General features: G+C 36.6%; 1 protein-coding gene across 1 annotated transcript; it reads left to right on the top strand.

Moving 5' to 3' along the window:
• Positions 1–187: 187 nt before the first annotated feature.
• On the top strand, positions 188–12,609 carry LOC140796397 (ADP-ribosylation factor GTPase-activating protein AGD5-like). The gene is made up of 11 exons (XM_073149425.1): positions 188–750; positions 2,404–2,462; positions 3,525–3,615; positions 4,724–4,778; positions 5,006–5,096; positions 5,218–5,377; positions 8,709–8,943; positions 9,143–9,318; positions 10,720–10,974; positions 11,049–11,107; positions 12,193–12,609. The coding sequence occupies exons 1-11, from the start codon at positions 700–702 to the stop codon at positions 12,347–12,349; spliced, it is 1,389 nt and encodes a 462-aa protein (XP_073005526.1). The 5' UTR covers positions 188–699; the 3' UTR covers positions 12,350–12,609.
• Positions 12,610–14,216: the final 1,607 nt, after the last annotated feature.

Raw genomic sequence — 14,216 nt, 5'->3', positions numbered from 1 at the left:
GGAGTTCCTTTCTTACGTGGCGTGGCATCTTTCTGTTGCTAATTTCTTGGATATTAATCCATAGTATTAGTTTAATTCCAGGCTATTAACCACCCATTGGCTTCTATTCCAAATATCCCATGGGTACAATTATTAACAGGATCCTGGACTACTATAAAGATAACAATGTAGATCGGAGTTTGATTTTAATGACTTATGGAGAGGGATTAAGAATAATAATTATTTGAGATAAGGAATAATTTTTTTTTTAATACAAATACTTTTGATATGATGTTTGTTGTGAGCCGTGAAAGAAAGTCTAAACTCTTTTGAGGATTTGTTATTTATTTTATTATTTTTTCTTTAAAAAAAAAGAGAAAAAAGAAAAATAGAAAGACGGAATAACTTCCCCGAAGGAACACACACAACGTTTTCCGATAATAATAAATAGGAAGAGAAGGAAGGTGGAGGATTCCTTCCTTCCTTCGTCTTCCTCTCTGATTTGATTTGTTCTTCTTCTCTCTCTATTGGATCCTCTATATCTTTCTTTCTCTCTCTGTCTCTCTGTGTGTGTGTAGGAAGAGAGGCGGCCTAGAGAAGAGAAGAGAAGAGGAGAGGAGATATAATAATCGTAATTTATATTACAGAAGTCGCCTCTCCTTTGCTCGATCCCCTGTGCCAAAATTCCGGACAGATCCGTACAGTCTGTGGGGCGACAGAATGAACGAGAAGGCCTCTGTTTCCAAAGAGCTTAATGCCAAACACAAGAAGGTGTGGTCTTCCTCTGCCAAATCCCCTTCTTTTTCGATGCTTTAGGTGTCTTTAGATCATAAAAGTGCGATTTTGTTTGGCAAGGTTCGTTGATCTGGCTCTTGGAAAGCAGGAAATTTTGAGATCTGTTTATGGTGCTCTTCTTGATTTCTTGTGATTCTTTAGGGATCTGTAGATTGTCTACATGTTTCTTTTCTATTTCATGTGAATAATTGGATCTTTAGTGCTATAAGTTATTGGAAGAGCTATAGTGTTAGTTGTGCATCAGTTATTTATTAGAAATATGCGATTTTTTTAATCTTGTTTCATCAAGATTGCGCGCTTTAAGGAGTGCTACCTAGTTATTTCTGTTCGTCTTCTAATTGTTTTAAAGATTGGGAAATAAGTTTCGCATATTGAAGAAGCTAAATTTTGTTTAATCATGCTTTCTTTCCCCTTGTGTTTGTCTTATGAGAAATACATGAACACCTCTTTTAACTATATGATCCGATTAAACTTACTCTAGATGGCAAACTACCAATTGGCGTTCGCCTAATTACAGCAATATCATGTTTCTGAAATTTTCGTGATGTTATTTCTGTTGTTGAGCAGTACCAAAACAAACACGCACACAAAAGAAAAAAAAAAACTATAAGAGAAGTTTTAAAAGGATAATAGTGACACTGTGTGGTTAAGGTTTGATGCAGGCAAGGTGAGCCGAGTTATGATCAGATTGTCATTTACCTAAATATCTCCAGATTCCAGAGTTATCAAAACTTTAATAACAAGAAGAGTAAAAGAACAATCAAAGGGTTGGCAGAAAAAAAATATGAGAATAATTGAAAGAATATCATTATATAAGGTAAAGAGGAGATTTCTACAAGCATATGTACACCATGGAGTTCAATTTTCCAAGCTTTCTGAAACTTAAACATGTATAGGCAGTATAGCCTAATCTAATGTGACTCGTCATCTCATGATCTATATGAGTTATAGGTTCACATTGACAATTACCAAAGATCATTCTATGATTCTATCAACACTTTAGACCAAGAAAGCAATTACTGCTGTTTTATATTGAAAATTTGAAATATTGAAAATTTTGTCAAAAAATTCAAAATAACACTTCCGCCGAGGCCATGAATACCTAATTTCAAGGCTCAGTCAGCTGAGTTGAAGTTTTGCCTATCCCAACTCATGTTGAGCTTGAGCTTTTGATTCATTCCATTTCAAATTGAGTCTATCTCTTGGCTCGCTCAATCTTAAGCTTCTTTGCACCTATAGTGGCTCTGTTCAGATATCTTAACTTACATATACTTGTAGGTGAGAGACATCTAGATGCATTGTAAATCAACATTCTCTCCCTTGTGATCAATGTTTAAAGGTGGCTATACAATATCCTACTATCCTAGTGGTTGAGCTATGACGTAGTGCATATGTGCTATGCAAGCAGTTAGGTAATCATGTCGTTGGTAAGGGAGAAGAGAGAGATAGAGCTCTAGTTCCACAATATCCTTTAGATGTTTTATCATTTGATCATCCTATCCCTTTATTACAAATTTTACCAGAGTCAATGTTACTGTTGAACCATCGGTCATTTTCTCATTCCTGTTTCATTAAAAATGACCATCTAATGATTTTTTGTTTTCCTTATATTTTCCTATACTTCCGCAGGTTCTGGAAGGACTTCTAAAGCTGCCAGAGAACAGGGAATGTGCTGACTGCAAATCCAAGTAATGGGTGCTAATAACTTGTGATTCTAGATATGCTCTTTGCTTCTAAGAACTTTCTGATTTATTATTGACTGCTAACATTAGCTTTTAGCAATCCTAGGAATAAGGTAAAGTACTTGAGGAAGGAGGAGCAATCTTTATTATCATCACTAGCCAACCCTATATATTTTCCTGAAGTTGAATTATTGTGCGTTGGCAGCGGACAAGCTTTAAATTCATAGAGAAACGTTTGTGGGTAAAAGAATTAGTGAAATGTTAACATACTCATTACTACTTGACTTGCATGTTTTCTTGATTATACACTTTTATGATGTGGTTTTTGCTTGAGCACATTTACATTTTCTTTGGGTAATAATCTTCTGATGATATCTCTAGATATGTATTAACACGGGCTCAAATTTCCAGTATACTTTGGCACTGTAAGTTCTGTACGTACTTTAGATAAAAAAAATGTAATGATTCTATATGAAATTTAGCTTTAGGCTTTAACATGACAAAACTATTGTAATTTCTAAATAGTAGAATGAAATTTAAGTATATGGATAATTCTATTGAATTTATGTGTATGAATAGGACCTGTATATATTTGGAAGATATGTGGCTGGAAGAATCTTATTCTGAAATGGAAAAGGAAAAAAAAATTTAGTCCAACTTGGGATATATTCTATCTCTAAATTTTTTTACCATAAGTTCTCAAAGTTTGTATTATGTGGAGAGGATATCGTAACATTTGTGAAATTGGTGATCTTAGACTCTTAGATATCTTTTATTCTGAAGGCATAAAAACTCTCCTTTTGATCATTATGTGAGAAACTATGAACCTTCTGAAATATTTAAGAGTTAGAACCTTGTTATGGTCAGTAGATATCTTTGGAGAAAGATGACTAAATTCATGTACCTTCGAAGTTCAAATTACCCCTACTATAACTTAGCATTTCCTTATTTTAGATTCTGGCATTCTTTCTCATACTATTTTATATTCCCTGGATGATATTTATATGATTCAGATAATTCCAGTTTGTTTTTCTTTTAATTATTAGTGTTGATTGGATGTTCTTGCAGAGGTCCTAGATGGGCAAGCGTGAATCTTGGAATCTTTATATGCATGCAGTGCTCTGGAATCCATAGAAGTTTGGGAGTACACATATCAAAGGTCATTAACAAAGTCTATATGTTTGCCACATTCACCTAGCATTTTGTGATTGTTGTTCATGGTTTTGTTAAACATCAGAATAGAATTATTTAGCAGTGCTTCTGGCTAAGTAATATCCTCATCTTAGTTCCAACTTAGTTTTAATCAGCAGGCAATACCTTGACACCTTGTGGTAGTTTAAGAAATTCAACAAAGAACATGAGGCACCAACCTTTTGGATTCATTTCATGTCTTTAACAGAGTTGCAATCACTTAACAATTCATACCGGCGAACTTAATGCTTGATTGAAAAATACTGTACCTTAGGTGTCTTAGAGCAGGCGAGCAGCTCTTTAGTTTCAGCATTTGCAGTTCATTTGCTGTAGGATACTGGATACCTCAGAATACCTGTTTTGTACTAACTGTGGGCTTTAAATGGTTGTTACATTCTGTGGGCTTATTGTATGCTCAGTTTGTTTGAACACATAAGTGGAAACAAAGTTATTTATATATCATCCTTTTCATTTGCTTTGAGAGTTTGAGGTCCTTTTGTTCTTGCTTTAGTTCTTCTAAAAGACATGTGACGGGTTCACTGCAATTTGCACATATGGGACCAGTAAAGTAACACAGTCAGTTAATCTTGTGATTATAACATGAAAAACATGCATAGTATCCTTTCGTTCTTTTGTTCTAAAACATTCATGCAAACAAGCTTCAAGACTGACTTTCAATTTGTCTTTCTTGTACATGGATGGTTTACAAATTTGTGACCTTAGAACTTCTACAGTCAATGTCATTTATCACCATGGTGTAAATCTGTTTCTTGTAGTCATTGATCTTGCTGCTTGTTTTATAGCATACTTAATTTGCTTTGCAAGCTTATCTGTTGTAAAACTTGAGTTTGGTGATCTATGGCATTATAATGGAGTGAACTGGATTTTTGCAAAGCCTCTTCATAACAAGTCAGACAGTTCTCGCTTACTGGGGTGTTAACTGTATTTGCAGGATATTCTGAGACCTTGACTAAATCTGATATATTGTATTGACCACCTTTTTCCCCCATCACAGCAATCTTATCTTAGCTAAGATTCTGCAACCTATCTGATTGAATGCTTGATGTCTAATGCAGGTAAGGTCTGCGACTCTTGATACATGGCTTCCGGAACAGGTTGCGTTTATTCAAAGTATATAATCTTCCTTTTCCTGGACCCACCCATCACATACAAATCATGCACTAGGACATGTTGCATTTGTTTAAAGCATATAGTTTAGTAGTTTCCTTAACCTACCCTTCACCTAACAGTCATGCATTACATCAAGTTTGCTGCCATTATTGTCTTACTACTGAAGCATGAGAACATCAATTATGCTAAGTAGGTTGCTAATGCTTGTTACTGCTCCCAATATGCAGCAATGGGAAATGAAAAGTCAAATAACTACTGGGAAGCAGAGCTTCCTCCAAATTATGATCGAGTTGGAATTGAAAACTTCATCCGCGCAAAGTATGGTTTTTTTTCCTTTTATGTGTCTTTGGAGTTTTTGTTTGTTTTGTTTTTCTGTTTCATGTTCTTGTAGTGGTAAATTTTGAACTTGGTACTAAAAGCATGAAGTTGCAACTGCTAGATATGAAGATAAAAGATGGATTCCTAGGAACGGAATATCAAAGTCATCTTCGAATGCACGGGAAGACAGGAGTTCTCAGTCTCAGGTGAACCATGAGAACAATCATTCACCTCCCACCATGAAGAAAAATATTCCAGTGGCTTCTAAAGCATCCAGCCAGGTGACCTAATTTTATTCCATTAAAAAATACTATGTTCAACTTTCTCATTATTCTTGTCGGATGTATTTGCTGCTCGCCGCTCACACTCCTGTTGGGATCTGCAACTTAAGTTTTTAATCAACCGACTCTCTCTCTCTCCTCTTCATCCCTTGGGCTAGGGCACCCAACGGGGGCACGTGTCACGACCCGAAATAGAAATTATGACCGGCCATGCATCTCAATATGCTTGAGATACACGAAGCCTTAATAATACTTTCTACGAGTACGATGACAATTAAATAAATAAAATGAATATCTGCTTTATTAAAATTTAAAACTAATTACAAATAACATAAAACAATGTTAATGTTTTTGAGTCTCTAAACTAAATAAATAAAACTTTTAATCTAAAGCATAAAATATAAAAGAGCAGAAAAGTAAATAGGTGAATTCTAAGTGGAGGTGGAGTTTGGATACATCTCGCTCAATCGCCCCGCTGACTATTACCTGAGATAGATAAATAAATACAAAAAAAAATTCATGAGCCAACAATTATAGCTCAGTGAGTGGAATCCACTCGAAAACCAAATAAATTCTAAATTATATTAATGCTGAATAAGATTAACTGAAAGCAACAATATCCACAACAATTTGCAATAAGCATGCTCTTTAAAATAATAAAAATGATCACCATAAAGAGTCACAACTTGTAACCTTGCATAGTTTCAACGTATTAACATCTTTTCAATATTTATACTGTCATATGTCTCAATGGGTTTAAACCCTGTGGATCCACATAAACTAGAAGTCACCTCGAGATGACGCTCGAGACTTTTCTTCATAGCTGATCCGGTTATGGTCATCAGATGGTATCACTATGCGATCAACACACTCTGTCTTTTCCACTAACCGTTGAGAGAAGTTGGAATTACTTAGGAAATTTCTCATTCATTCTAGGATTCTTCCCTAACCCCGCCAGAGTCACCTAAGAAAGTCATTGCAGCGATCTGATTTAGGACTTTCCCCTGGACTTTCAGATAGACTTCAGTCACCACAGAAAATCACAAGCGATTTATACCGGGACTGTTCTCTAAGTCGTACCAATACTGGTCTCATTTTTCTTTTCACTAAATTTAATATTTGCACAAAGTATGGTGATGCACTGAGTATAATGATTAAATGCACATAGAAAATATAACAATTAAATTTTTTGCACGTAAGGGTGAAATAAATAATTTGCACACAGAAAATTTTGCATGGTTTGACAAAGGTACGAAATATAATAAAATAAATATATGAGTGAATCTACTCACCTGAGTCTAGGCAAGACAATCGAAATCTCAAACTCACGTACTAAAAATTACCACCTTAAATAATAAATAATAATAAAATTTTAATTTGAATAATATCAATAATTTTAAATTTTAAAAACTAAAAATAACTAAAATGGGTTTAATTTACCCATTGGATTGGGATGGGCTGGGCTACTGCTGGCCCGGCCCATTCCAAAAATGAAGCTAATCGGGCTGGGCAAAGCCCAGCCAAAAGAAACTAATCGGGCTGGGCCAAGGCCCAGCCGAGAAAATAGATTGGGCTGCGGTTTAGCCCGCAGCCCATCCAATTTAATTGGTTCGGGTCGGGTCTGTGGATCCGAAATCCAAACTCGAATTCGAACCCGAATTCAAAAGAAAAAGGGGTTGGCTCGGGTTAAACCCGAGCCCAACCCACCCCTTTTTCTCCCTTCTCGCGTCCAACGCGAGGAAGGGAAGAATCGAGAGAGAGTGGCCGTCGGTGACTCTACCGGCGGCGAGTCACGATCGGCTCCCTCTCTCTCTCTCTCTCTCTCTCTCTCTCTCTCTCTCTCTCTCTCTCTCTCTCTCGTCGTTCTCACGAGGTGGAGGAGAACCCACCACCAACGGCCGACGTCGATTGGAGCCACGAGGGCTCCCTAGAAGATACCACCGACACTGGGCTTAGAGCACGAAGCTTTCGGTGATGATGCGGTTGCGACCCGAAGCCGCCGGCCGGCCTGATTTACCGATGAAGTCGAGAACCCCAAATTTAGGTATTTTCATTTTGCCTTATTAAACTGAAATTAATTTTGAGGGGTGGGAGAGGGCTTACCGACGAGTCGTATGGTGGTCTTTGATTGCTCCGGCGGCACTCCGGCGATCCGATTCCACAACGACGATTCTGATGGTAAAGAAAGAAGAAGAAGAAGAAGAAGATGAAAAGAGGAAAGAAGGTGGTTGCGGTGGGTGGATAAGAGAGGATTTAAGTTTTTATAGGTTAGGTTTTAAATTCTAATCTGAATTTGATTCGGAGTGGCCGACAATCTCGCAACCACCCTTCCTGTTGCGTGACAGAGAAGGAGAGGGGAGGGGCTGCACGTGCACCCTCCTCTCTCAACCCCCCAAATTTTTTTTTTCTGATTCTGACTGCGCGAGCGGTGAATTAGCGACGACGAGCACTGAAGGGTGAAGGTAAATAGTTCCTTACCTTCTCTATTACGGCACGGCCGGCAAATGCCGCGGCACAAGCCGTGCTGGCCGGTGGTCAGCAGGGTCATCATTGATTGGTATAGTTTTTAACTTTTTATATTCAGCCAATCTTATGTGCTGGTAGGTTTCAGTTTGATATGATGAACATTTGGACTAGATGTGCTGCTAACTAACGTCATTCTTTTGTGTTAAAAGCTTTCAGTAACAAAGTTGCTTGTGTCTATCAACAAACTAGTTTTTCCCCTACTTAGTTATGAGAGAAGATTTGTTGAGATAAAAGGAATTATTATTTTCCCTCATTGGTGTCCTTACTGTTTCATAGACAATATTTTATCAATTGTTGTTGGTGTTTGCTAAGTCATTTGTAATAGAATCTACAGAAAATTGATATTGAGCCAAGACATGTAACATGTTTTGAAGGTGATTATCTGGAGACAATGAAATTTTGGTAAATGTTGGATACTCCAACTTGGAGAGATTATAAGTGCAAGATATTGGAGATTTTTCAGCACCAAGTGTATATCGTTAACTCATACAGTCATACAAGATATAGCCTTTTCTTGAAGGTAGAAGAAGAGAAACTTTGAATATTTGTCTGCTAAATGCCATCATATTTATTGCTTGGTGCCACAATGTTCATTTGTCTCTTTGAATTTGCTAAAAGTAAATAATCTAGAAAAGGAATTTTTTTTATTGGATCCCTGTGAGTGCCATTCATGCTCCATCCTGGTAAGCTTACAGATTCTTAAAGATCTAAACTCTTTTTGTCAATTTATTTTATCTCTTGTGTTGGTTTCTGACTCCTTGAATCGCATTTAGTCTCTAATCTGGTTTACCTTGCGGGAAAACAGGTTTCCTCTGAATCAAAAGCAGAGCCAGCCACACCTAAGGCTGATTCTCCACAATCTCCGGAGACAGCTCCTGCAAAAATTGATACCACACCCCTGAAAGTGGATTCTCCACCTGTACCACCTCCAGTTGTCGATTATGCAACTGATCTCTTTAACATGCTTTCAATGGATGTTACAAGTGACAAGCGACCAGGGTCATCTTCCAATGATGATGGTGCATGGGCAGGATTCAAGTGTGAGTCCCATCATATCACTACTTGTTATTTCATCAGAATTAATAAGTGATAACAGATTCTCATCAAATGCAATGGCTGATGTATTCTGTTTGAGTATAATTTGTGATATTTCTTTCCTGGATCAACATTTTGAGTCATTAATTTGGAACCAAGATTATAATTTACTTTTTCTTGTGTTTGTCCAACTTATTTTTGCAGCCGCAGAAGTGACACATGGTGCCAAGACAAATGATATTGCAAGACCAACTGAAAGTGCAACTTCTGCATCCAGAATCGAAGACTTATTTAAAGATTCACCAGCGGTGACTTTGTCCTCAGCTCCAAAGAATCCCCCAATGAATGCAAAGACTGACATCATGAGTCTCTTTGAAAAGGTCATTTATCAAATCCTTGTTATTAGCATGAATTGTTATTATAAATGCCAGAATCTATCATTTCTGCCTCGGGAAATTATAGATTGTAGTTTATTGTAGCACTAAGAAAATTGGGATAACTGTCCTTATAATATTTGTTGTCTTGTTACTCAGTCTTACAATTAGTTTGGTATAGTTGCAGTTTTAAATTTCATGTAAAGCATGCTTAACTCCTTATTCTGAAGCCAAAAATAGGAATTGTTAAACTAAGAGAGTGAAAATTCGATCATCAATAATGGCTACCTTATAACAAAGAAATAATAAAAAAAAGGTCGTAATTGTCTTAGGGCAGTCCTTACTCAAGCCTTAAAGCTCCAACCAAGCAGTTTCACACACAATGAACCAGGTCTGTGTGCTTGTTATCTTCACAACAAGAAGTAATTGAGCTAGTCTACTGTGATTAGCAAGCAAGTTAGCAGCCTGCTTTGCTTCATGCAAGATGTAAGAGATAGAATGTTCTTGTCATCTATCTTTAGTTTTATTCAAGCCTTTCTGCTTGGCTTTGATGAGCACTATTATATTCCAAATGCTTCCACATGCTGTACATTGTCACATTGGATGGCCTCATACCTCCACATATAATTTCACACTTGAGAGTCATCAGTCATGAAACCTGTCACCACCCTTCACTGAAATTAGGCCAAGGGAATGAGCGATCCATCTTGTTCAACTTTTACAGCCAAGAAGAAGGGGATGCTATATATTGATCAAAGGATCACAACGTGAGGAGCATCCGCCAGGAGAGATTTTGACATTTACTAGATCATTTTTGATAAAGGCTTCAGAGAACAACCAAACACACTAAGCACTTGCCTGTCTGGTTAAGGGACTGCCCTTGTACACATGGCACCATAAGTCCATATAACTTAAAGCTTTGCAGTCAATGAGTGTTACTTTCTCGAAGGAATTTTGCCCAAAGGCCTTAGGTAAGCTATGTTCCACAAGACTTGGGAATGTTTTTCTTTTCTTGTTCTACTCACCATATTTGGCATTTGTTTTCATATTTTCTTTAAAGATGATTTAGAAGTAAATGGTCCTGAAATTTTCTATAAAAATTCTACATTTTATGGCGCCTATTTTTGTTCGATTAGAGAAGAAAAGAATTGTGTAAGTTTAGATTTTTATCATCACTTCTATGGATCATGGGCTAGTGATTCCAGTGCAATGTGGTCAGAAGTTGACACCACAAGCAAGCGAGGACAACCTAATTATTCTGTTGGCACCAGCTAGTGATGCCAATTAACCAGCTGATGCTTTGCACTTGCTGCTATTCTCATGTTGTCCATTCCATTTAACAAGTATCATAAAATGGATGCAATATCTCAAATTCTCCATCTCACTTCTGTTTGTGGTGCCCTGCAGTCCAACATGGTTTCACCATATGCCATTCACCAGCAGCAGCTCACATTTCTTTCCCAGCAACAAGCTCTTCTAATGGCTGCAGCTAAATCAGGTGGTGTGCCCCCAACATTTCCAGGGAGAGCCAATCAACCAATCATTAATGGTTCCCATGTGCCAAATGGAAATTTTCCGGCTCACAACTGGACAAATCTTGGTTATCAAATTCCAGGAGCGACACCGGTTGCTCAACAAAATGGCATCAGTAACTTTGGTCAGGTAGCGGTTATAAATGCTTAACATATTTTTCTTGATTTAAGAGCTTGATCTCATTTCTCTCTCATTTTTGGCAGGCAGCAAATATTAGGCCCCCAAACTCTTCTGGAAACTACAGTCCGTATGCTACACCTGGGTATGTCCACCCTTCAGCATGTTCTTTCTAAATCTTTGCATTAGTGCCAGTTCCTTTGACTCTTGTTTTGGGTCTTTTGCTTATGTTTCTTGTGAGGTTTCTGATGAATTTAAGAGAAAATATCAAATTTGAAGGTTATGGTATTGCTGATTACAATAAAGGTTATTTCTTCTTCTGAGGATTGTTACTAGAACAGTCATACTCCGAACTGTTAAAACCAGGTTTGAATAGATATGGGGAAATTATAAGGTTAAATGATGATCAATTCATATTCCTTGTTGGTTTTTATTTAATAATTAGAATCCAAATTGTCCGACTTGTCTACATAAAAAAGGTCAACAATGGCTTCTATTGAATTCTTAAGGTATCTAAATTGAATAAGCTAGACTACACTTTATATTGCTTATTTTCTTTCTTGGAATTAGAAATGCTTTTTTTTTCCAATTCGTAAGGATAGCAACTCCTGGAGTCACCATGCCAGCATTGCCTGCCGCTGCTATTGTCCCCACCACCCTTTATGAGGGAATGATTTCTGATTTCTAATCACTGCTTTTATGAGGGAAGAAGACCAACTGTTATGGGTGTGACTAATATATAATCTTTAATGATCATGACTTAAGGAAGCGATCCTTCAGTAGGTGATGAATTGTTGACTTTTAAATGATCTGGTCACTTACAATAATTAATCTGACCTTTAAAGACGATCAAATACTCTTTCATGCTTGTCTTTCTCTGTTGCTTCCTAGGGTTTTCAAGGGCAAGATAAAAACTGCAAGGAATTTGTGTCCTTTCAAGCCGTTGGTTCATTTATTGTTATCCTGCACTTGAGAATGGGTAGTGATTGTTCTTGTTTCTGTTTGATGACTAGAAGATAGAGAGCTTATGTTTTGCTTTATCTTGTTTTTCATGAAGATCAAACTCATATTTTTAATGTGATCCTCCTATCTGTGGATTTAAAGTCAATAAAATATAACGAATGATGCAATGTCAACTTGATCCTGGAAAATTACTGCAGTGCTGATGATAAATTTAGGTCCTCTTTTCTTAGTAACAGTTTATCATAGTATTACTTATTCTTATTGCAGAATGTATGGAATGAGTTCAACTGTACCAGTCAATGGAGTCGGTGCTGGTGGAGTCAACAGAACCATTGCATCCTCTGCTTCGCCAGTCGCCCCCAGTCGATCTGGCAAGGAGTATGACTTCTCCTCGTTAACTCATGGAATGTTCTCAAAGCAGTGAACTTCTCATTATCATTGTCACAGATGAAAGAATCTCGCCTCCGCTCTTGATGATAGCATTTCAGCTCAAAGGAAAGGAATTGTCATTTGTAAACTTGCTTCAATAGCTTCGCTTGTATGCCTTGCTGTCTAGGACAAATAAGTAATGGTCTGGGTAACTGGTGGTGTTTCTTATAATGAATCAGGTGGATGAGAAATTTCTCTTGTTAAGTGATCACACTGATAATACTTGTGTTGAGTAAAAGAGGATAAATTTGAGTACTTGTCTCTCTACTAAAGTCTGAGGAGGACCAGAATAGTAGTTTCTTTTGCAGATTATTTGTTTCTTCTATGCTAGATCCACCTTGTCCTATTGGACTATAGGATTGAACCACGTATTTCAATCCTAACTGTAACCTTGGTGCCAAAGCATCCATCTACTTAAAAGTGTTCAGTTGCTTAGAAATCTTCATCCACCAACTTCTACGTGCTTATATCCGGATCCAATAAGATAATATGAGTTAATTGCTCACTCATATGAGTTTCTATTGACTAGTCTTTGGATCAGATATCCTGGATATTTATTACCAATGGTTTGTTCTTGGTCAAATCCTTCTGTAAGCTCCTTAACTTTTTGGGTTTGAAAATGAATTAGGCGACCAACTCTCTCGTCTAAGATCAAAATCTCACCATTAAGCACCTTCTCAGTGAATCCTATACTAAGATGACCTCCTCTTGGATAGATTATTACTGGTCTATTAAAAGTTTCAATGGCGTTCTTCCAATTATTCATATATTATAGGAGATGCTCCTCATTTCCTCCTCCTCACTATAATTTGGTTGAAAATATGGTGAGAATATAACAAACATAATCTTGGGAATCTTATTTTTATTCCTTTTGTACCATCTCGTCCTTCTCTTTATTATTTAATCTCTAACTTCTGTACATTTTTCCTTTCTTAATTCTCAACTGCCTAATGCCTATATAAAAAAAGTATAATTAAGATTCGAACAACTTGTATACTTTTTATATCTTTTTGGTCAAATAAGTAATATTTTATAATAAAAAAACTTTATAGAAGAGTAGTTGAAGTCCTAAACTATTTGGAGAAGTAAACTTGTATTCCTCTACTCCTAGCATCTTTTATTTTTTCAGAAAATTTACTTATAATAATACTTTTTAACAAAACTACAACGTAGAATCTATATTTTTATTATTTATAAATTAAACCATATAATTTAACAAATATGTCTAAATATTTAGTTGAGTTTAACTAACAGATCTAACAACATAATATTTTCTACACATATTCGTCAACTCAGTTTGTAAATAATATAAAATGTAAATTATAATTTCGTTAAAAGAGGTAATATATATTCAAATTTTCTTTTATTTTACCCTACATATTCCTCTAATAAATTTGAAAAATAAACGCAATTAAAAAAAGTCTACATCTACTGTTCGACCGGAATCAGGAGCTTCCTGGTTCCATATTGACTGAGGTGGCGAGCAACGATTGGATGGCCGGCGATGCAAAGAGACTACTGATCACGCGGGAGCGACCAATATCTTTCTACTTCAAACCTTTGACTCAATAGATTGGCGTATTTGACTAATTAACTACTACGTCTTTTGCTTTGCATGGCCAGCAATAAATAATTAAATTTCGCCACAGGAAGAGCTTACCACACCTTTTATGACTTCACACTCTACTCCCGTACTTAGATTTGCAAGTCATAGATTTGGGTGACCAACCAACTCTAATAGAATTGATAGTTATATTTTCCATTACCGAGGAAGTCATAGAAAAATTAATTGGTAGTTTGGTTGCTTGGCTTGATTCGGTTGATAGTTCGGCGGTGCGATTAGCTTAGGGGAGTAGCTTAGC

Source organism: Typha latifolia, chromosome 10 (assembly GCF_019914945.1).
Source record: "Typha latifolia isolate L0001 chromosome 10, TyphaL0001v2, whole genome shotgun sequence".
Lineage (NCBI taxonomy): Eukaryota > Viridiplantae > Streptophyta > Magnoliopsida > Poales > Typhaceae > Typha > Typha latifolia.
This window is presented reverse-complemented; position numbering and strand designations above follow the sequence as displayed.